The 21,090-nt window shown below is 44.8% G+C and overlaps 1 protein-coding gene across 5 annotated transcripts in view; it reads right to left on the bottom strand.

The window, feature by feature from the left end:
- The window catches only part of LOC308458005 (oncostatin-M-specific receptor subunit beta-like), a 48,848-nt gene that overhangs the window by 2,026 nt on the left and 25,732 nt on the right, over nucleotides 1–21,090 (bottom strand). For all 5 annotated transcript variants that reach the window (XM_080972470.1, XM_080972469.1, XM_080972468.1 and 2 more), the window contains 10 exons: nucleotides 20,866–21,002; nucleotides 17,723–17,888; nucleotides 16,566–16,642; nucleotides 10,583–10,805; nucleotides 9,212–9,397; nucleotides 7,621–7,722; nucleotides 5,608–5,769; nucleotides 3,718–3,885; nucleotides 3,053–3,137; nucleotides 974–1,022 (listed from right to left, as the gene is read on the bottom strand). In XM_080972470.1, coding sequence (XP_080828596.1) covers nucleotides 974–1,022; nucleotides 3,053–3,137; nucleotides 3,718–3,885; nucleotides 5,608–5,769; nucleotides 7,621–7,722; nucleotides 9,212–9,397; nucleotides 10,583–10,805; nucleotides 16,566–16,642; nucleotides 17,723–17,888; nucleotides 20,866–21,002 — 1,355 coding nt within the window. The remainder of the gene's footprint in view (nucleotides 1–973; nucleotides 1,023–3,052; nucleotides 3,138–3,717; nucleotides 3,886–5,607; nucleotides 5,770–7,620; nucleotides 7,723–9,211; nucleotides 9,398–10,582; nucleotides 10,806–16,565; nucleotides 16,643–17,722; nucleotides 17,889–20,865; nucleotides 21,003–21,090) is intronic.

The raw sequence follows: 21,090 nt of genomic DNA, 5'->3' as shown, positions 1-21,090 counted from the left end.
GCACGGAAATGCCGTTTACCTTCCCGCCAGAGTGGTACCTATTTATCTACTTGCACTTTTATGTGCTTTCGAACTGCTAGGTTGGCAGGAGCAGGGACCGAGCAACGGGAGCTCACCCCGTCACGGGGATTCGAACCACCGACCTTCTGAGCGGCAAGTCCTAGGCTCTGTGGTTTAACCCACAGCGCCACCCGCGTCCCTCTTGTGCATTTTAGAACCCTGGAAAAACAGAGTTCAGGGAAGTATGTAGGGCAAAAGGAACACTGGGCTAGCATATTTGTTTCTAGAGCCCCCCACACTATTGTCCAACACACTCGGAACAGTTAGGCATGTTTGAGTCCAGCTGGATGTGTTATCAGTGGGACTTAACATGACTTAACTCTCATTGGATTTCCATTAAGGAAGAATGGTTGATGAAAATCTTGGAATATGCAGAGGTGGCAAAACTGATGGAACTGACAAAAGGTATGATTTTAGAATCTTTTAAACAAGACTGAAAAACCTTTTCTAGTCTATATAAAAAGTTATTTCCCATACAATAAAGACCACAGTGGAGTTTGAAGTGTTTCTTAAAATGGAATTGTATGTAATTTGGGTTAGAAACCCAACATTGATGTTGGGTGAGGGGGAAGTCCCTAGTTTTGTTGAACTGGAATATAATTGTTGAGTAACAAATGTAACTTTCTGTATGGAAAAAAGAATAAAATATTATTATTGTTTTTAGAATTCAATTAAACAAAAGCATGACCAGCTTAGGGCTTGTAGCCAACTGAAGGGTAACACCAACACAATGACTTTTAGCTGTGCAATGTAACTTCCCTGCTCTAAATCTGCTTTGGAGGTTTGAAACCCCCTGAACAGATTTAGGGGCACGATGGGCAGAGAGTCACATTGCACACCTAAAAGTAGTTATGCCAGCCTCACTGTTTATATCGTCCTCCACTATCAGATTTTGATATTAATTTTATCTTACCTTTAAAAGAGCTGCATCAGGATGGGGGATTTTCAATGAATTCTTCACACTAGAAAAGCAAGGGAGGGGAAAATAAGACAAGAAAGGCAACTTATTTTGTTGCTTAAAACACAGCAGTGATAAAGTTATTTGTCATGTCAAAGAACTAAATCCACAATGGTCTTCTGAGAATCAGCTGAAACAGTCAAATGCAATTGGCATGTTTGTCCACAAAGTTAGAAATGTACCTGCCCAGGTACGCTGTGTGCCAGCCTCCTTGCTCTGCTCAGAGTAGGTAACTGAAGTTACCTGGCTTATCAGGGGCAGCCTAAGCAAGTTTGTTATTGCCCCACCTTTCCTCCAAAGAGCTCAAGGTGGTGAATGTGGTTCTCCCCTTCCCCATTGCTGACCCAACATCACCCAGGTGCCAGGCAGAAAATAACTGCTGCTGCACCACAACTGGCATCAAGCCTTGAAGCAGCACTTAAGACTTACCCTGTTAGGGTTACAGGAGCTGTTCATTCTCCCACTCCTGGGCCATGACCACAGTTCTGAACCATGCACATATATGTGTTTACAGTCAATGATCATCTCATAACTTAATAAGCCAAGATATGAAAAGCCTTTGTGCATGTACATAGCCCCTTTGCTTCAGCCACAGTTTAACCAGGTAGCCTCTAATTAACCATCGTTTCCCATTTCATCTAAACCAGGAAACTATGGTTTGCAGCTGTCCAGGCTCTGAGCCATCTTCCCTTAGTGGCTCCCCAGCTGGTTCCTCCCCCCTCCCCATTCCTCTGCGTCCAACCAGTCTGACACCAGCTTTAGAAAAAGCCAGGAACTCAAGCCGGCTCCAACCCTGGCTTGTACACAAGCTGGCAATTAGTTTTCCAGTTTGGTTGAAACAAGAAACCATGATTAATCAGAAGCTTCTAGGTTTGTTTGTTTATTCACACCACGAAGGGAAGAGCAGAAGGGCTGCACAAGCAGGTAGAAGTCCCATTCACCACACATTAATTCAATCGCAAGATTGAATGTATTGCCCTTGGTTGTACTTGAGGGACAATTCCTACATATTCCACACGAAAAACGCTTATGTCCCTGTGGAGATGGGCATGCACCACCGATTCGGTGCTGCCTTCTGGCTTGCACGCTTTATAAAGACTTGAGGAATGAGTTTATTACCCCTCTTTTATTGTCCACTCCGGGTCACCCAGCCACTGCCACAGTGTCCTTTCCCCTGGCAGATCAGGAGGAGCAGATGACAGCAAAGGTTGCAAGCTTTTTAGCTGGGGCAATTGGAATAAGGTCCACTATTTGACTGATTCAAGACCCTAAAGTATGTTTTATATAACTGACGTTTTATTTCTGTTCTTTGTATATTGCACTGCTGTTTTGTTGCTATGGCCGATGGCTGATGCAAATAAAGATTCATTTCAAGATACAACACCCCAAATGGGGTCAGTGGGAAACACAGAAAAGAGAATGATGCATAAAGGGTGAAAGGATCACTTAAGAAAGCGAGGTACTAGTGGTTTGATGTACATAAGCATCTGTGTTATGTTTTTAACTTCATTGTTATCCCATTTACTGATCCACTCACAACTGGGTCATTCTTTTCTGAAGGGCACTGCACCAGCAGTATTATACAGTGGTCCCTCGGGTTAAGTACTTAATTTGTTCCAGAGGTCCGTTCTTAACCTGAAACTGTTCTTAACCTGAAGCACCATTTTAGCTAATGGGGCCTCCTGCTGCCGCCTCCGCCGGAGCACGATTTCTGTTCTCATCCTGAAGCAAAGTTCTTTACCCAAGGTACTATTTCTGGGTTAGCGGAGTCTGCAACCTGTAGCGTATGTAACCCGAGGTACCACTGTAATCATCTTTTAGAGAAATGGTATGATAGAAGGGAGAGCACACAACCAAACCCTCTACACTTTGAGTGAAAATGCTGAGGGGGCCATGGGGGCTACAGAGCTACAGGACCTTCACTGGAAAGAACTGTACATGTGGGGCACCCCTACACATGAGGAGAGACCCTGACTGGACCAGGGTCCCTCCTCACATATAAAATATTAATTTAATGAATTGTGCTAAACTCACCATTCACTTTTCCAGATGCACACAGCAAGTAGGAGCACTGATGGTACAATCACAAGTGGCAGAAGATTCGGCAGCCACCCATTTCCTGTTGAAGAAAAAAATAAACAGTATTAGGAACAGATGCCCAGATCACCCAATGTTATTTTAGATTGGTTTTCAGTACCAGGGGGAAAAATAGGGCCAGATAAAATTCAAGGGAAATGGGAAGGGTGGTTGTGTAATATGCATGCTAGATGTGGAATTGACACGCAATAGACTTTAAGATGGCTGATTTCAAAAAGTTTAAGGAACTACTGGGAGAGATACCATGGTTAGAAACATTCAAAGAGAAGGGAGTCCAAGATGGAGGGAGTTTCTTAAAGGTGAAATATTGAGGGCACCAATGCAGACAAATCAGTCTTCCATATCAAGGCAGGATTCATGACTAAGGACACATCAAACTTGTCTCCCGCTATGACTCAATAAAAGACAACTTCACATTGTCAAAACACAGCAGCTGATTAAAAATGAGAGAATGCTCACAATTACCATACACATAAATGCCTTGTTAACATATGCAAGTAACATTTAATCATCCAGGTAATGTGCCCAATGATCAGGGAACAACATCTGGAAGCCATTGCATTAGTTACCCCTGCTTTAATAAATTGACTATTAAGACTTACCATCATCAGAGAGTGTCAATACTTGTCTGAAGTTCTTAGGGAGAGCTTGTGAGCCGACACTGTAAGCTTTAACTCCAACCTCATAATGTGTGCTGGGCTCCAAGTTCCTCACTGTAAAAGTCTTAAGATTTGGATCTTCAATGGTATAGATGCAATGCACTGGATGGTCTGCATTCAAAAACAAAGGCAATGGCAGGTAAACAAGCTCCTTTCTTCATTCAAGCTCTTGTAGCCACCCAATATAGAAGAAATGAGGTGCCTGTGTATTTCGGACTCCAGTTCACATCAGCCCCAGTAAACCTGGCCAATGGTCTTGCAGGATGGGAGCTGGGTGGCTACAAGCTCATCATCTCCATAATATAGGGCCACACAAATGTAGATTTGTGTGTGCATATGATAGAAATCCAAATGAAAATCACAATGCTTTTTGCTGATGTTGGGCCACCTATTCAGCTACCAGTCACCTGGATCTGGCCTTGCAGCATCATTTATAACTGAGGTGGCCCTTTCACTGACACTGTATGAAACCATAAAAAGCACCTATAATACAGAGCTCAGTAGAAGAAAAATACATGCCAACTCAGGGCAAAATAGAAAGTATATTGGCATCCAGAGATAGAGCTCCAGATTGTTTGCAGTAAATAAGTAAGTTTTTTGAACTCCCAATGGTTTAACAGCAGCAACAGCGAAAAGACTTCCACCATCCTCAAATTAGACTGATCAGGGAGGTGGATAAAATCAGGACTGTAAGAGACTGTGTGATCAGAGGTGATCAGAGGTGTCCTGTTTGTTCTAAGCCCATGCACACCCCACCCCTGAACCAAGACACAATTTTGTACCTGGGGCAGGTGGTAGATCTCTTGTTTCTAGAAAAACAATAACACAACCACATTTTCCCCCTTCTACCAATTCCTAAATGACATTTGACGTAGTAATCGTGCTGCACCTTATTCAAGCATCATACTCATGTGTAAAAGCAGTGTGAGAGTAGTACTGCACAGAGTACCCCACCCCATGCACCAAGTAAACCCTACCCTGGCAGCTGAGCATGTGGTGTAAACATTTGCAGAAAGGGGAGCATGGTAGTAGGGCAGCGCTGTGCAACCGCCCCTACCTGACAGTGGTGTTTACCTGAATGGTGTGAGATCAAAGAAATGCAGGATCAGGGCACAACATGGGCACACCAGAGGAGCTAATCCGACATTCCTGTCAGTGCATGTGTGCAGCCCCAGACTCACTGTGACCCTCCACTGCCCATAAAAGTGTTAGCAACACTGCTGTCAGGGAAGGAGGTGTGTACAACTGTGCACACAAAGCAGTGTTAGAAACTGTGAAAGCTAGGAGCTAAATGGCACCTTAAAGCTAGGTTATGGGCGCAACATCGGACTGTCTAGGTGTGCTTTTTTATAACAAGAATAGAAAGCTGAAAATTAATGAACTGTGGTCTAGTCCTTCCCCTGCCCACCCCCCTAATATTCTTAAGAGGCTCTCTTCTTCAGTCTTCAGAGAGTAGCTGGAAGTGGGGAGGCAGAAAAAGGTCCTCCTTTCCTTCCACTCTGCAGTTTCAATCTGAAATCTTCGGTGCAGTATTGCACCCAGAGCTCAGCATCTGCTTGCGCTAATGAAATTCCCTGTCACAAAATGTGGCTAGAGCAATGGGAGTTTTGAACACTGACACAAAGCCTTCCATGTGATCTGGCACCCTGAGCGATCAGCTGGGACACATGAAGTCCTCTCAACGTGTTGGTCTTGTATGTGTGGACACAGAGGGAGGCCACACATGATGATGGAGAAGTGGCTACTTGATACAGCATAGCCCCACTCCCCTATTGGTTTTAAACATGGGTGTGTTGCCCAAATACAAGACGTTCTGGGTGTTGAACCAATTACCTGGAAGTAATGTGCAGTTTCCATGTTCCTTTTTCACGTAAACATAGTAACCTCTGATAAATCCTGGGTGGGTTTCATTGAGATGATCAAATTCCCAAGTTAGGGTAAATGAATGGGAAGTCACTGTATGTGTTTTCAGATTATCAGGCTCATGAGCTGGGTCTGGAAGAAAGGAGGTTGATAAAATGGTTATGTGCTTCTTGGACTGTTCATCTTTGACCTTGGCTCCATGGTCAGATTTCCATTTCTAAGTTTGCATTTTGAGAACATCACCAGTTTAAAAGGACACAAAGAAATTGAGCCAAATCTTTCTCAGAAGTCCTCACTATCTTTAGAACTGTGCAGAATAGTCATCTCGGCCCTGTTTCCCAAAACATACACACTCTTAAAAAAACCCCAGGATTTCACCTAGACCCTGTTTTTCAAGTTTCTTTCTGCTAAGAAGCTCTGTTGTTTTACAACATCAGACCATACAGTGGTCTGAAGGCACACCATGCAGCGACCTGGCTGAAACTAAACAGGGTTTCTTTGGGGAGCGGGTAGCACATAGACTAGAGGCCACTTCATAGCCTCTTGCATACTAACTTGAGTTCAATGGGGAAAACGCAGGGTATAAAGGCAATAAATAAAGGCAATCTAGACAGCATCTTAAAAAGCAGAGACATCACCTTGCCAACAAAGGTCCGTATAGTTAAAGCTATGGTTTTCCCAGTAGTGATGTATGGAAGTGAGAGCTGGACCATAAAGAAGGCTGATCGCCGAATAATTGATGCTTTTGAATTATGGTGCTGGAGGAGACTCTTGAGAGTCCCATGGACTGCAAGAAGATCAAACCTCTCCATTCTTAAGGAAATCAGCCCTGAGTGCTCACTGGAAGGACAGATCATGAAGCCGAGGCTCCAATACTTTGGCCACCTCATGAGAAGAGAAGAAAAGACTCCCTGGAAAAGACCCTGATGTTGGGAAAGATGGAGGGCACAAGATGAGGGCACAGCTGATTGGCTGGCGCTGAGGGCGATGAATATTAATGAGACAGGGGAATCCCTGAGTCCCACGGGGCTGACGCCAGCCCCGCGAGATTGTAGATGGGGGCGTGAGCCCGCAACCCCCCCCCTCTTTAGGTCGGGAGTGGCTTTCTACTGAGTGACCCAGCTCCTTTGGACTTTGCCTCCTGTTATAATAATTACAGAGACCGTGGCCTCCTGCTAACTATGTGGCCATGGGCACACTTTGGACATAGCCGCAGCTATTTTGGTTACAACACCAGGGGCATTGTTTGCCAAATAGCAGGGTTCTTCACACACAAACCTGACAGATATGTCTATCTTCTGCCCAGCAAGCAGTGTTGATACAACTCACCATGCGCACTGGAACATGTCCATTGCTTGGCTTCTGAAAAAAAACAGGGGGTCCACAGTACTTACTGGGAACCACTGCTCTAGAACTACTGTATTTTTCGCTCTATAGGGTGCACCTGATCATAGGACGCACCTTGTTTTAGAGGGGGAGAACAAGAAAAAAATATTCTCCCCCTCTCTGCTCAGTGCCCCTTCAGCGAGCAGCAGGAGAAACAGAGCCCCTTCCATTTCTCCTCCCGCTTGGCTGAAGGGGCGCTGCGCAGCTCTCCCTCTCTGCTGAAGCCAGGAGAGGCTTGCTCTCCCGGCTTCAGCAAAAGGAACCCGAAGCCTCCGGAGCGCAGCGCGAGTTCCCACTGTGCTTCGCAGGCTTCGGGTTCCTTTTGCTGGAGCCGGGAGAGCAAGACTCTCCAGGCTTCAGCGAAAGGAACCTGAAGCCTGCGGAGTGCGGAGGGAGCGCTCCCTCTGCACTTCGGAGGCTTCAAGTTGCTATCGCTGAAGCCAAGGAGCCTGCATTCGCTCCATAGGACGCACACACATTTCCCCTTAATTTTTGGAGGGGAAAAAGTGCATCCTATAGAGCGAAAAATATGGTAGTTTTCAGAAGACTTGTTCAGCGCATCATTTTCAATGTAGTCAAACATCACCACTGGCTTACCTGATTCGTTAAGATATTTAGTCTTCTTTTCCAGTAAATGGGCTCTATCATCTATAGTCCCATACACCCGGAAAGTGTATCTCACATGAGATTCGAAAGCATCTAGAACATAATACATTTCAGGTAAGTATCTCTAATTAGAGATTGAAGTCAGATTGCATTTACTGAACAGAGCAAACTATCAACTGAAGGATGTGATATTTAATTAATGGAATGAATAGGAATGAGATGAAACTGGATGTGTTTTTGCAGATGAGGAATTTGTGTCCATTCTCCCTTCAGCTGTCTCTCACATTCCCCCATTCATATACATAAATATACATCAAGTCTCACAGATTATTATTCAATAGATGTATGCACCGCGTCATAGCATCAAGCCATCAAAGTGCAGCGTGCAAGACAAAACCAAAACACAAAAAACAGAACTTCTGGAACCAATCAAGTTATTTCAGCAAACCCTAAGAACAATTAAACCATATTTTGATACTCTTAAAAAACAATAAAACAATTTATGCAGATATATGGATGAAACAACAGCTGCACCCATTCCTGGAGAGGGATAGCCTCTCCCGTGGTGGTCCAGGCATCAAAAACCTCACATTTAGTTTACTGTAGTGGGGTTGCCCTTGCACTTGGTTCAGAAGCTACAGCTACTGCAAAATATGAAACCAGAGTACTGAGTGGTTCATCAAACTACACATGCACTAGTTTTTAAAGATCTGCACGCCACACAGGTCACTTGGGCCTCTAATAATGATTGATTTGCTCCCAAACCAGTGCTATTTCTCTAGGAAAAGAGGTGCCAAAACTCACCACGAACACCTCCCTTGTTCTCTTAGAATGGCAATGGCACCCACCTGAGAGGTGCCGGAACAGAGTTCTGGCAAGTTCTGGCTAACAAAAAAGCCCTGTCCCAAACGATGTATCTGCTCCAGCAGAAGGAACGCAACCTCATCCAGCACAGGCAGACATTTGAATTCTTGGACCTGGGAACCACCGACCCTTAAGATCTCTGTCTTCTCAGCGTTCATTTAGCTAGCCCTCATCCAGCCTATTATTGCATCTAGGAAGCAGTTCAGGACATGCTCCTGACTCAGATGTTACAGAAAAATACACTTTACTCCAGACCTTATGACCACTCCCCTAGCAGATGTTAAATAGCATTGGGGAGAATATGATGCCCTGAAACACCCTGTAGTTAAACTGCCAGGGGGCAAATGCTACTCTCTGGAACCATCCCTATCAAGCCCTCTGCCCCCCACCTATGGGGACAATCCAAGGGAATACTGCAGTCAATGGTTGGTGTATGTGTGTGTATACACACACACACCACTGAGTTATTGATAAAAATTGACAGCTTCCTCACTGTACCCCCATTTTTCTCCTGGAAAAAGTCATCCATCTAACCAGGCAAGGCCAATTCTGTCCCCAAGTAAGACCAAGAATAAAATGGATCCAGATAATCACTTTCTTCCAGGCGCAGCCGTAGCTGAACTGCCAGTGTGCTCTTGAGCAACAAAGTTATAAGAAGTTTCAATTCCTCTTCAGCTCAAGAATTAGTCATTCAATGACAATGGTATGCTGTTCCTACCACGTGTAATGAGAGCACTGGAGTCATTGGGGCCGAACTTCTTCCACTGAAAGTCACAAAGATGGGACTTTGGGTTGTTGCACCAGTCTACGACGTAGCCATCAAACCTGCTTTGAGACTGCCAAGCAATATAAATGCCATGTTCTGTGTTATTCTGTGTGTCTTCCATGCTGCAATTCATGTTTCCTAAAAAGCAGCATATTGTAGCATTAGTTAAGAGCTTTGAGTGCTATCTCATCCAAAGGACACTGAACTTTGTAGTGTTGTCCCTGGAAAACTCAAGGAAGCAAGGCGCATATCACAACATGGAGAGCCAAAAGTTGCAAACTCAAGTATTTTGTTCCATCAGGTTAGACAAACTAACGAGATAATGACCACATCTGAATGTCAAACTTAGCATGTGAATGAGCTGCACTGAGTCACGGGCTCATCCCTTTCTCCTACTACTGTGTGGCCAGGAGCCGAATTTCTACAGCTTTCACTGCTGCTTGCTTTTAACCATGGTTTATCATGTTGTCCAGAGAGACTGTGGTTAACATTAGCAATGGTTAGCTCAAAACACAGGTGAACAATCTATGGCCCTAAGGCTTTGGCCCAATTCCTGCATTTGACTAGGAAGTGAAAAAATAAGAAGAAAGGAGTAGCAAAGAGAAGGGGGCAGCAGAAAGAAAGTAGGGGGTCACTTTTATTCACTTGTGATTACAGCACAGATTGCCCTCAAAGGAAATGTGGCCCCCATCAGAAAAATGTTGCTGACTCTTGGTTTAAAGCAAACCTACTTGATACTTTTTTTCTGAAGATAGCTTCTTCAAATTTAACCACAATTGACATTGAGTGCAGTTTTGGTTCCAGACAACACAGCAGGTTGTGGATGTTATGTGCTTTGGAAACAAGACCTCTCAAACTCTTCCTCTCAACCACTCAGGACAAGAGATGAGAGGGAGTGAATGAGGTGAAGAGGAAGCTGGGTTCATTTAACATCTCTGTAAACCACAGCTTGGCTCACACATAACCAGTCACTAAATCTGTTACAACCCCATGTGTACGTGTAAGAAAAATAATACAAAATTGATTTTTTTAGCAAGGAAGTGTTACCCATCTCCTTGGGATGTGGTGGCAGGAGAAAAACCACACGATTTAGTATTTTAATGCACAGGATTAAGAACCCCACTTCTGAGTGAACTCCAAGACAGCCAGAAGCCCAATGTTTGTATTTGCACAGTCATAACAGTTCCCCAAAGGAAAATTAAAGAAGGTGGAGTTCTAGGTGTACAGGGGTTCTCGTACATTTCTCAGATCTGGTAGGCATAACGTTATCTCATTGGGACAAAAGGAAGAAACACACACTGGAACAAGTTTAGCTGTACAAACCATCATCTTCAGCTGCCGAGATGACAATCACAGCAGGATGAGATGCGTCCACAGAGTTCCTTGCCAAGACGCTGATTTTGTAAGATGAGTTACCAAGGGAAATGGTGCAATTATTCAACGTGGGGCTTATGTCACTGCGATGTGTTTCAGTAGGTTCCTCTAACTTTTCCCACAATATCTCATATTTTACAATTCTTCCGTGAGCATGGAAGTCTGGTGATGCCTGTTGGGAGGAAAACAAAACAATGTCCTTTTCTACAATGGGACCAAGTTACTTTTGTTGACTATCCTTTATACGAAATGTCAGTTTTTCCTTTGGTATTTTTGTCTTGAGAAATCAGAAGCTGCCAGTTGACAGCAGCATTCATGGTGAAGCGACAAGACTAGGCAGGCAGATTCTGGAACGACTCTCTTGCATAATGGCTTTTGAGTCTTTTTATTTTGGAAAGGGGGAAAAAAAACACCCATATAAAACCCCTGCCCATTATCAGGGAACATGGTTCCATCCTGTTCTTTGAAACCAACAGCTCAAGTTGGAGAAAATTCGAAGGCTGTGTACCCACACCTGTGTAACTTTGCACCCAGTGTGTTCCCATTGCTGGTTTGGAACCAGAATCTGTATCGATCTTATTATAACAATCCTGCTGTTATTTTTATTATTATTTATTGAATTTATATATATATATATATTTTTTAAAAAAATGATATTTATTACTTTTTTAACATTTCCAACACAACATTGCAAACAAAAAAAGAGAAAAGAAAAAAAAAGAAAAAACAATGCAAATACAATACAAAAATGCTACATGGACTAACAAAACAAACAAAAACAAGCAAAAACAATTTAAAAACACCTCAAACATTTTCAATATCTTATATTTCATTCACTTATTTCCAGCGACCTTCTCCCACCTCCCTTTTTGTATTCCACTTCTATTATTTGTTTCAGCAATTCCTTTCCATCTTACTCTGTTTTCTGTTCTATAATTATCTTAACACATTCTTGCCATACTTTTCCTTTAATTTTCTATTGGTCTATTTATACTTAATTCCTTATGACATTTCTGCTAAAGCCATATATTTTCATTCCAACATTTTTCTAACATTCCTTAATTTTACAATATTTCTATAAATAGTCTTTAAACTTTTTCCAGTCTTCTTCCACCGACTCTTCACCCTGGTCTCGGATCTTGCCAGTCATTTCCGCCAATTCCATATAGTCCATCAACTTCATCTGCCATTGTCCAACACTTCAGTGTTTTCAAAAGGCAACCATTCTCTCAACCAGCAAAAAGCAGATGGTTCACAGCAAAGTTTAAAGGTCTGGCAGGGCAGGTCCCCCTCCTTCTTTGGCATCCATCAATATCTTAAATTTTACTCAAGGCTTCCTGCCCTGCCAAACAACTCTGGGAGCATCCCTTTGCCACCTCCTGAGACCCTCCATCCCATCCAAAGCTTGCAATGTTTGAAACAAAAGCAACATCCCCAGCAAAACAGCAGCCCTCAGCCCCACCACAATAACTCGGCCCAAGAGTAACAACTTCTGATTTGTCCATATTTCCAAATCCCCCTTCTCTTCAATCCAACATCCTTCACAGTTATCCTTAAGCAGATTCACATTTTTGGCGGTCATACTAACCCCCAAATACCTCTCTTTCTCAACCAATGTTAGTATCGCCTCCTGAAACTCTGTCAAGCTTTCCTTTTCCAATTCAGATAGGGTTCTGGTCCTCAAATTCATCCGTTCTTCTTTAAGTTCAATCATAACGAATGTCAACTTATGCTCGTCAAGTTGTCTTTGTATGGATGGGACTCTCCTCTCCTGTTGTATTGCTTTAGATTCAGCAGCAAGGGTTTTTCCCCTAACTTCATCTGCAGTTTGCCATATCAAAGTAGATTCCTGTGTCAGTTTCTGGGTGGTTTCTGAATTGGTATTCACCTTTTGTCCCAAGTTATTTAAAATTTCTACAGTTGAATCAATTTCAATATTTGCAACATCCAATTTCACATTTATCGCATCTGTTTTCTTGTGGAGTTGTTCCAGCGAATCGTTTATTTTCAATAATGCAGCCACTAAGGCCTCCTCTGTCGACATCCCGTCTGTTTTTTCCTTTCCGTTTGCCATAACACTTGAGAGATTCAAGGTCAATTCCAAAGTCTCACACTTTTTTATCTTGCATCTGGAAATTCCCCTAGCCCAGCTCCTATAAAGCAACCAATTTCAAAAGCTTCCACTAGGGGAAAGCTAGTTGTATTTGTATCGGTCAGTATGTCCTCTTTTAAACACAGTTTCAATAATCCAAAGTTAGTTTCAATTTTCATTTACTTTCCTCCTTTTTTAATAAAGTTCAATAAAGTTGTTTCAGTTTTCCGTTACTTTTACTCCTTTATAAGTGCAGATGAAAACAATGGAAACAATGTATCTGTCTTATGCTAGCTGTCACCGAACGTTCTATTCGCTGTCAATGAACCTTCCAAGACATGTCGGTCTTACTAGCAGCCCGTTTCCAGGTTCGGAACGGTGGTATTTTAACTTCCTTCACTCACTCCTGCAGGGATACACAATCCAAAGCCTCCCCCCTCTTCTCCTGCTTCCAAGGGGGGTTTAATATTTTTTACTGATGAGAATTTAGTCCTTTACAATAGGCTTTCCAAGACTTTAGCTTGCAACCTCTTTGCCTCAGTCTTATTTACAAAAAGGGGAGGTGGACTTCCTGTTTTGAGCCTCCCCGTTTCGGTGCCAAATTAAGACGTTTAAAAATCCAATTCTTCACTCTACTCATGGGTAGTTACTTTAAGATCAAATTGTCCACAGGAAAAAGTCAGCGATCTCCGGCAACAGCTATGTGGCTTCACTCCGTGGAAAAAGCAGTCGATCCGAAGCACCGCGCTGCTCACCCCACGTCGCTTCGGATCCCCAAAATTGGGTTTCCCTGCGAGTAGGGGAGGCGCAAAAGGTGCCTGCCGAATCCCATGTTCACAGGCTTCACCCGCCTGTGATTTTTTGTGGGTCTCCGCCTTCGCCGTGGCGGCCAGACCCGAATTTCCACGAGGCAAATTCCTCCCGATCAGAGGAATTCCGCCATTGCCGGTGGCGCTAACCCGGACGTCTGCCCTATATACCGCCCTATACCTGGAATAATAATAATAATAATAATAATAATTTATTATTTATACCCCGCCCATCTGGCTGGGTTTCCCCAGCCACTCTGGGCGGCTTCCAAAAGAATATTAAAATACTGTGATACATCAAACATTAAAAGCTTCCCTAAAAAGGGCTGCCTTCAGATGTCTTCTAAAAGTCTGGTCGTTGTTGTTCTCTTTGACATCTGGTGGGAGGGCGTTCCACAGGGAGGGCGCCACTACCGAGAAGGCCCTCTGCCTGGTTCCCTGTAACTTGGCTTCTTGCAGTGAGGGAACCGCCAGAAGGCCCTCGGTGCTGGACCTCAGTGTCCGGGTAGAACGATGGGGGTGGAGACGCTCCTTCAGGTATACTGGACCGAGGCCGTTTAGGGCTTTCAAGGTCAGCACCAACACTTTGAATTGTGCTCGGAAACGTACTGGGAGCCAATGTAGGTGTTTCAAGACCGGTGTTATATGGTCTCGGCGGCCGCTCCCAGTCACCAGTCTGGCTGCTGCGTTCTGGATTAGTTGTAGTTTCCGGGTCACCTTCAAAGGTAGCCCCACGTAGAGCGCATTGCAGTAGTCCAAGCGGGAGATAACCAGAGCATGCAGCACTCTGGCGAGGCAGTCCGCAGGCAGATAGGGTCTCAGCCTGCGTACCAGATGGAGCTGGTAAACAGCTGCCCTGGACACGGATTTAACCTCTGCCTCCATGGACAGCTGTGAGTCCAAAATGACTCCCAGGCTGCACACCTGGTCCTTCAGGGGCACAGTTACCCCATTCAGGACCAGGGAATCCTCCACACCTGCCCGCCTCCTGTCCCCCAGAAACAGTACTTCTGTCTTGTCAGGATTCAATCTCAATCTGTTTTCCATCCTCCAACCGCTTCCAGACTCACACAGGACCGTCACCGCCTTCACTGGTTCTGATTTGAAAGAGAGGTAGAGCTGGGTATCATCCGCATATTGATGAACACCCAGCCCAAACCCCCTGATGATCTCTCCCAGCGGCTGCATGTAGATGTTAAAAAGCATGGGGGAGAGGACAGAACCCTGAGGCACCCCACAAGTGAGAGCCCAGGGGTCTGAACACTCATCCCCCACCACCACTTTCTGAACACGGCCCAGGAGGAAGGAGCGGAACCACTGTATGACAGTGCCCCCAGCTCCCAGCTCCTCAAGACGGTCCAGAAGGATGTTATGGTCGATGGTATCAAACACCGCTGAGAGATCCAGCAGAACTAGGAAACAGCTCTCACCTTTGTCCCTAGCCCGCCGGAGATCATCAACCAGTGCGACCAAGGCAGTTTCAGTCCCGTGATGAGGCCTGAATCCCGACTGGAAGGGATCCAAATGGTCCGCTTCTTCCAGGCGTGCCTGGAGTTGTTCAGCAACCACTCGCTCAATCACCTTGCCCAAGAATGGAAGATTTGAGACTGGGCGATAGTTGGCCATCGTGGCCGCATCTAAAGATGGTTTTTTAAGCAGCGGTTTAATAACCGCCTCTTTTAGCGGGTCTGGGAAGGATCCCTCACGGAGGAAAGCATTCACCACCCCACGAAGCCCACCGCCCAGCCCTTCCCAGCTAGCTTTTATAAGCAGGATGGGCAAAGATCAAGGAGACAGGTGGTTGGTTTCACTCGTCCAAGCAGCCTGTCTCAGGGTGGTTCACAGAATAAAATCAAAATATAAAATCACAAAATATATAATTAAAATAAAAACAACAACCCAATAATTCTTCCACCCCCCAAAAAACCCCCCACACATTTTAAAAGGGCATAGGATTTTAAAGGGAATTGTTCCTAATTAACTACTGTGTTTTGATGTGCTTCCCCGCTAAACCAGATTCAATCCAAATTAAGAAAAGTAATTACATCGAAGCCTTGCAAGCTGGTCAAGTGTACACAGCCTGAGTCAACTTATTTATCCAACTATCGCAGGACCAGCATTGGTTTTTGAGGACTGTAGGCAGACAATTTTCTCATTCCCTGCTACTGGATCATTTTAACTGGAAATGGCAGGGATTAAACCTGGGAAGTATCAAGAATTTATGCTTTTGAATTATGGTGCTGGAGGAGGCTCTTGAGAGTCCCATGGACTGCAAGAAGAACAAACCTATCCATTCTTAAAGAAATCAGCCCTGAGTGCTCACTGGAAGGACAGATCGTGAAGCTGAGGCTCCAATACTTTGGCCCCCTCATGAGAAGGGAAGACTCCCTGGAAAAGACCCTGATGCTGGGAAAGATTGAGGGCATAAGGAGAAGGGGACGACAGAGGACGAGATGGCTGGACAGTGTTCTCGAAGCTACCAGCATGAGTTTGACCAAACTGCAGGAGGCAGTGGAAGAAAGGAGTGCCTGGCGTGCTCTGGTCCATGGGGTCACGAAGAGTCGGACACGACTAAAAGACTGAACAACAACAACAACAACAAAACCTGGGACCTTCCACATGCAAAGCATGGTCCCTACCAAACTATTGTCTCTCCCCAATGAGATGGTACCCAAGCTCCCATTGTGGAATTCTGGATATATGGACAGCACTAAGGGGGCAAGAAGATTTGCTTAGACTGGTGAAGCCTCCTGGCCAAGCTTACCTATCCTTTCCTTTTGTTAGGGAGCTACATTTTGTCAGGATCAAAGGTTCTTCTGACACTCCAGTTAACAAACTCCTTAAAAAATATACTAGTAATTTCCCAGGGAGCCTCATGCAATCAAACAGTAACGGAACAATGATTTGTAATGCACAATGTATATGTGAAGTACTTTATCTAAAAAAATAGTCTAAGCCTTGGAGTTTTTAGTTATTAGCAGTGGAAGGGGTGAAATCTCTCATCACTGGCTGCATGACCAGAAATACTTACTTTCCAAAATATCGTTATGCTACAGTTCTCCAAAGATGAGTGGGTGTCTCTCCAAATATCCAGTTGCCCTGATGGAGCTGTAAACCAAAGCACATAAAACAGAGTTATACACTGTGGAATGGAGCTCATATTATAAAACTGTGGGGAAAAGGTGGGGAAAAGGTGGGGAAAACAGCTGAACAAGGCTTCTTTGTCACTAGCTCCAACAAAAGATCCTAAACCTCTTGGTAGTGTGTGCAGGAATAAACTTGAGTGTGGTTCAGACACACACCTTATAACAATGGACTTGGGACCTGGGAACTATTACAAGTACTCTAGATGTCCCAGTGGAGGAAGAGGGAGAGAAAAATCCTTGCTGCCACTGCTGCATTATGAGGTCCATGTGGAAGATTTGCAGTCAAATCTAACAATGTTAGTTAGTATGTGAAGGAGTTAAGGATCACAGAGTTCTAAATTGCTAGAGTAGGCTCAGTGATGTCACATCTCCTCTTCTCCTGGAAGGGAGGAAGTAAGGCTTGTTTCCTGTTCCTGTTCTCTCTCTCTCTCTCTCTCTCTCTCTCTCTCTCTCTCTCTCTCTCTCCCCACTACATATTTCTACCCAATAATGTTCATGCCTGCGTTTGCTTATTGTTGCTGCTTAAGGCAATGCATGATTATAAGTATGTTTTAAACTTACTTCAGTGTGTGGTTTGTTTCACTGCAAAACAGCTTTATGCAGCTGAACACATTATTAAAAGAAGGTTAAATGACCTATTCCTATGCTTCTTTAATCTGTCTAACGATAGGATTTAAGCTCTGCTACTACGGCTCTTTATGTGCAAGTCCCCATGGTTTTAAAACAGGTACCAGCCATTATTTTCCTTTGTTAGTTAACCCACACAAGTGGGTCTGTAGAAGACTAAATAAATTTACTGTATCTTCTTCCCAAGGCCCATCATAGGAAGAAGGAGAGGGGGAGATTGGGGAGGAGTGGGTCATCTACTCCATACATTTTTTATTCTTTTGCCATTTTTCATTCTGCACATTCAAAAAGTGAAAAAGCTCCCTTTTGACCATTTCCCCACAATTTTTGGAAAATGTGGGCAAACAGCATCCTGCAGTAGAGGATTATAAACCTGGTCACCCCAAACTTCTTCCCCACAACATGAAATCCTTACCAGCTTCATTTGTTGGGATAGTTTTACTTTCGCTCCATTTGCTCCATTTCCAAAAATGTCTAGCCGCACCACAGCGTACTTTTAACGTGTAGTTTGTAGACGGCTGCAACCCATCTAGGATAATTTGGGGATGTGAATCTTTACTGTACTGCACTGTAACATTTTTCTGCAAAACATGAACATTAAACATGTTTAGGGTCAAACTAAACCACAGAGCCTAGGACTTGCCGATCAGAAGGTCGGCGGTTTGAATCCCCGTGATGGGGTGAGCTCCCGTTGCTTGGTCCCTGCTCCTGCCAATATAACAGTTCAAAAGCACGTCAAAGTGCAAGTAGATAAATAGGTACTGGTCTGGTGGGAAGGTAAACGGAGTTTCAGTGTGCTGCTCTGGTTTGCCAGAAGCGACTTAGTCATGCTGGCCACATGACCCGGAAGCTGTACGCCGGCTCCCTCGGCCAATAAAGCGAGATGAGCGCCGCAACCCCAGAGTCGGTCATGACTGGACCTAATGGTCAAGGGTCCCTTTACCCTTTACTTACAGCTTTCTATTGTTAAAAACCTTTTGTTGCATTTAAAATAACGTGTTATGCAATACATCCATCCACATTAGAAACTAATAAGATGCAGAGCTGGGCTATATCAAAAGGAATCAAGTTTCAACCAGGACTTTTGTGTTAGATCACACACTCCAACACTGGTCAGCAAGAGGTCTTAAGATAGACCTGGCTAATGGTGGGACCTTTGTTTATAACATGGCTGTGATGTTGGTTTTCAATCTATATATTTCACAGGGTCTTTAAGGATAGAAGACTAGCTACGATTATGCGTGCTTATTTGCTTTGGTTTGAAAGCACCAACTTTTTGTGCTCACAGCTTTAACAATGAATGCTATAAACACATCCATGATTACATGGAAGCCAGCCCAGCTCAATATAGTAGTCTCATTCACACATCATAATCAGCGTTGGCTGGTCCACTGGGGCAAATGAGGCACTGCTCCACCAACCTCACTCTGTCCTCAGGCAGCCCATACCTGCCTGACCTCTTTTTTTGCACCCGGTCCTGGCTATCAGCTTCTTCTTCCTTAGGCTCAGTGTTGCTATTGCGGAACTAAGTTGGGCGGAGGATGGGAGCAGAACTAGAATTAGTTGGCTTTGCTTGACGTTGACTGTGACTCCACCTATTTCTGTCCTACTGGTCACAGTGGGCATCCATCACACCACCGATAACAGTAAGGCACAGTTTACGGCTTACAATGAACAAGCAGATGACTCCCACTTCACTCCTTCCCTAACACAAGCAACCCCCCCCCCCCCGTGGCTTGTTGTGCGAATGCAGGACCACTGTGGCTAGTTCAGGAGAAACAAACAACCAGGAAGACAATAACATAGCTAGGCATCAGGTTGTGGTTTGTTTCAAGGGAAACAAGTCTCAATTGCACATTTGGAAGTGACAGCAAATCAAATTTCATGAGCTATCATGGGTGCTTTAGTTGAGATTCCTGCATTGATTAGATGACGCTTGGTGTTCCTTCCAACTCTACAATTCTGTGATTTCATTTTGTTTCTATACTGCTTTATATTTTAAAGAAAAGAAGCGAAATCTCCCCTCTTGGTGTAGGGGAGAAGTGACACAAAAACTAATTTGCTGTAAGCCATAAACTTCCCAAAAACTTGGGAACAAGTGTTTTCCTTTGTAAGCATTTGCAGGAATGCACTATACGCCACAGTTCTGTGGAATAAGATCTTGACACACAGGGGTCCCTTCAGGAGCTGAAAGTTTTGTGCCACATTTTTAAAAAAATAATACTTTGCTTTTGCAGACTACCGTATTTTTCGTTCTATAGGGCGCACCGGCCCATAGGACGCACCTCGGTTTTTTTGGGGGGAAATGAATAAAAAAATTATTTCCCCCCCCGCCGCGGCTGCCACCCCAAGCCTCGCGTGCTTCGGGCGACAGGCTGCCGCCCCAAGCCTCGCGCGCTCGGCGGGACCTCCTGCCGGGCGTGCAAGGCTTGCAGACACTCGCCCGAAGCACGGGGAGCCCTCCGGAGGGCTCCCCGTGCTTCGGGCGACAGGCTGCCGCCCCAAGCCTCGCGCGCTCGGCGGGACCTCCTGCCGGGCGCGCAAGGCTTGCAGACACTCGCCCGAAGCACGGGGAGCCCTCCGGAGGGCTCCCCGTGCTTCGGGCGACAGGCTGCCGCCCCAAGCCTCGCGCGCTCGGCAGGACCTCCTGCCGGGCGCGCAAGGCTTGCAGACACTCGCCCGAAGCACGGGGAGCCCTCCGGAGGGCTCCCCGTGCTTCGGGTGACAGGCTGCTGCCCCAAGCCTCGCGCGCTCGGCGGGACCTCCTGCCGGGCGTGCAAGGCTTGCGGACACTCGCTGGGGCTGCAGGCTGCTGCCTGCAAGCCTTGTGAGCCCGCGGGAACTCCCACCGGGCTTGCAAGGCTTGCGGATAGTTTCCTGAAGCCTGGAGAGCGAGAGGGGTCGGTGCGCACCGATGCCTCTCGCTCTCCAGGCTTCAGCGAAAGCCTGCATTCGCTCCATAGGACGCACACACATTTCCCCTTCATTTTTGGAGGGGAAAAAGTGCGTCCTATGGAGCGAAAAATACGGTAATCTGTCTATTCTTTTTTTTTTTTTACCATTGTGTTTATTGAGTTTTCACACAGAATACAGCAAGAACCATAACACTGTCAATGTTAAATTTAAAGGATAACAAATATAAAGAAAGAAAACCAAAACAAGTCTGTAAAATGGATGGGAGTAGGACCTTGACCAATACATTGTTAAATTCTTGCTTTCCCAACCACAGCTGCTTATGTGTGGACAGGGGACTTAAGTTATATTCTTTTTTTACAACCATGTACTTTTTACAACCATGTACAATAAAACAACACCACGTTTCATAAAATTTGTATGCCTCTGAACCTTTTTTTAAAAGTGTACATTTTGTAAGTAAGCTTTTCCTTTAGCACTAGTTTCCATACTTCTTAAAACAATCATGCAAAAGATTGCCGTCTAGTGTTTTCTAAGCTCTCCTCCATCACTATAGGTTGAGCAATTAACAGGAAAGCCACAAATGTTATGAATCTGAAAAAGCCCACCACACATTTCTTTCTGCTAATCGTGTTTGCTTCTTACCTGTTCCCCATCACGAGCACCATGAATTTCACATAACAGCGAGAGGGCTTCGCTTACTTCATTTATCTGCCATTGTAACTGGATGGTAGTAGCGTTTGTATAACCTGCACGGAGTTTGTAGGGGGCTGCAGGATGAACTAGTTTGAAAGGGAGAAAGAAAAATGTACACTTCTGAAAGAGCAATTCAGTGAATTTGGACAGTAAAAAGTGTGCAATAATAACTCT

The sequence above is a fragment of the Podarcis pityusensis genome, assembly GCF_964106645.2.
Source record: "Podarcis pityusensis genome assembly, chromosome: 11".
NCBI classification, from domain to species: Eukaryota; Metazoa; Chordata; class Lepidosauria; order Squamata; family Lacertidae; genus Podarcis; species Podarcis pityusensis.
Note: the sequence above shows the minus strand (reverse complement) of the source record. Positions and strands in the feature narration are given on the sequence as shown.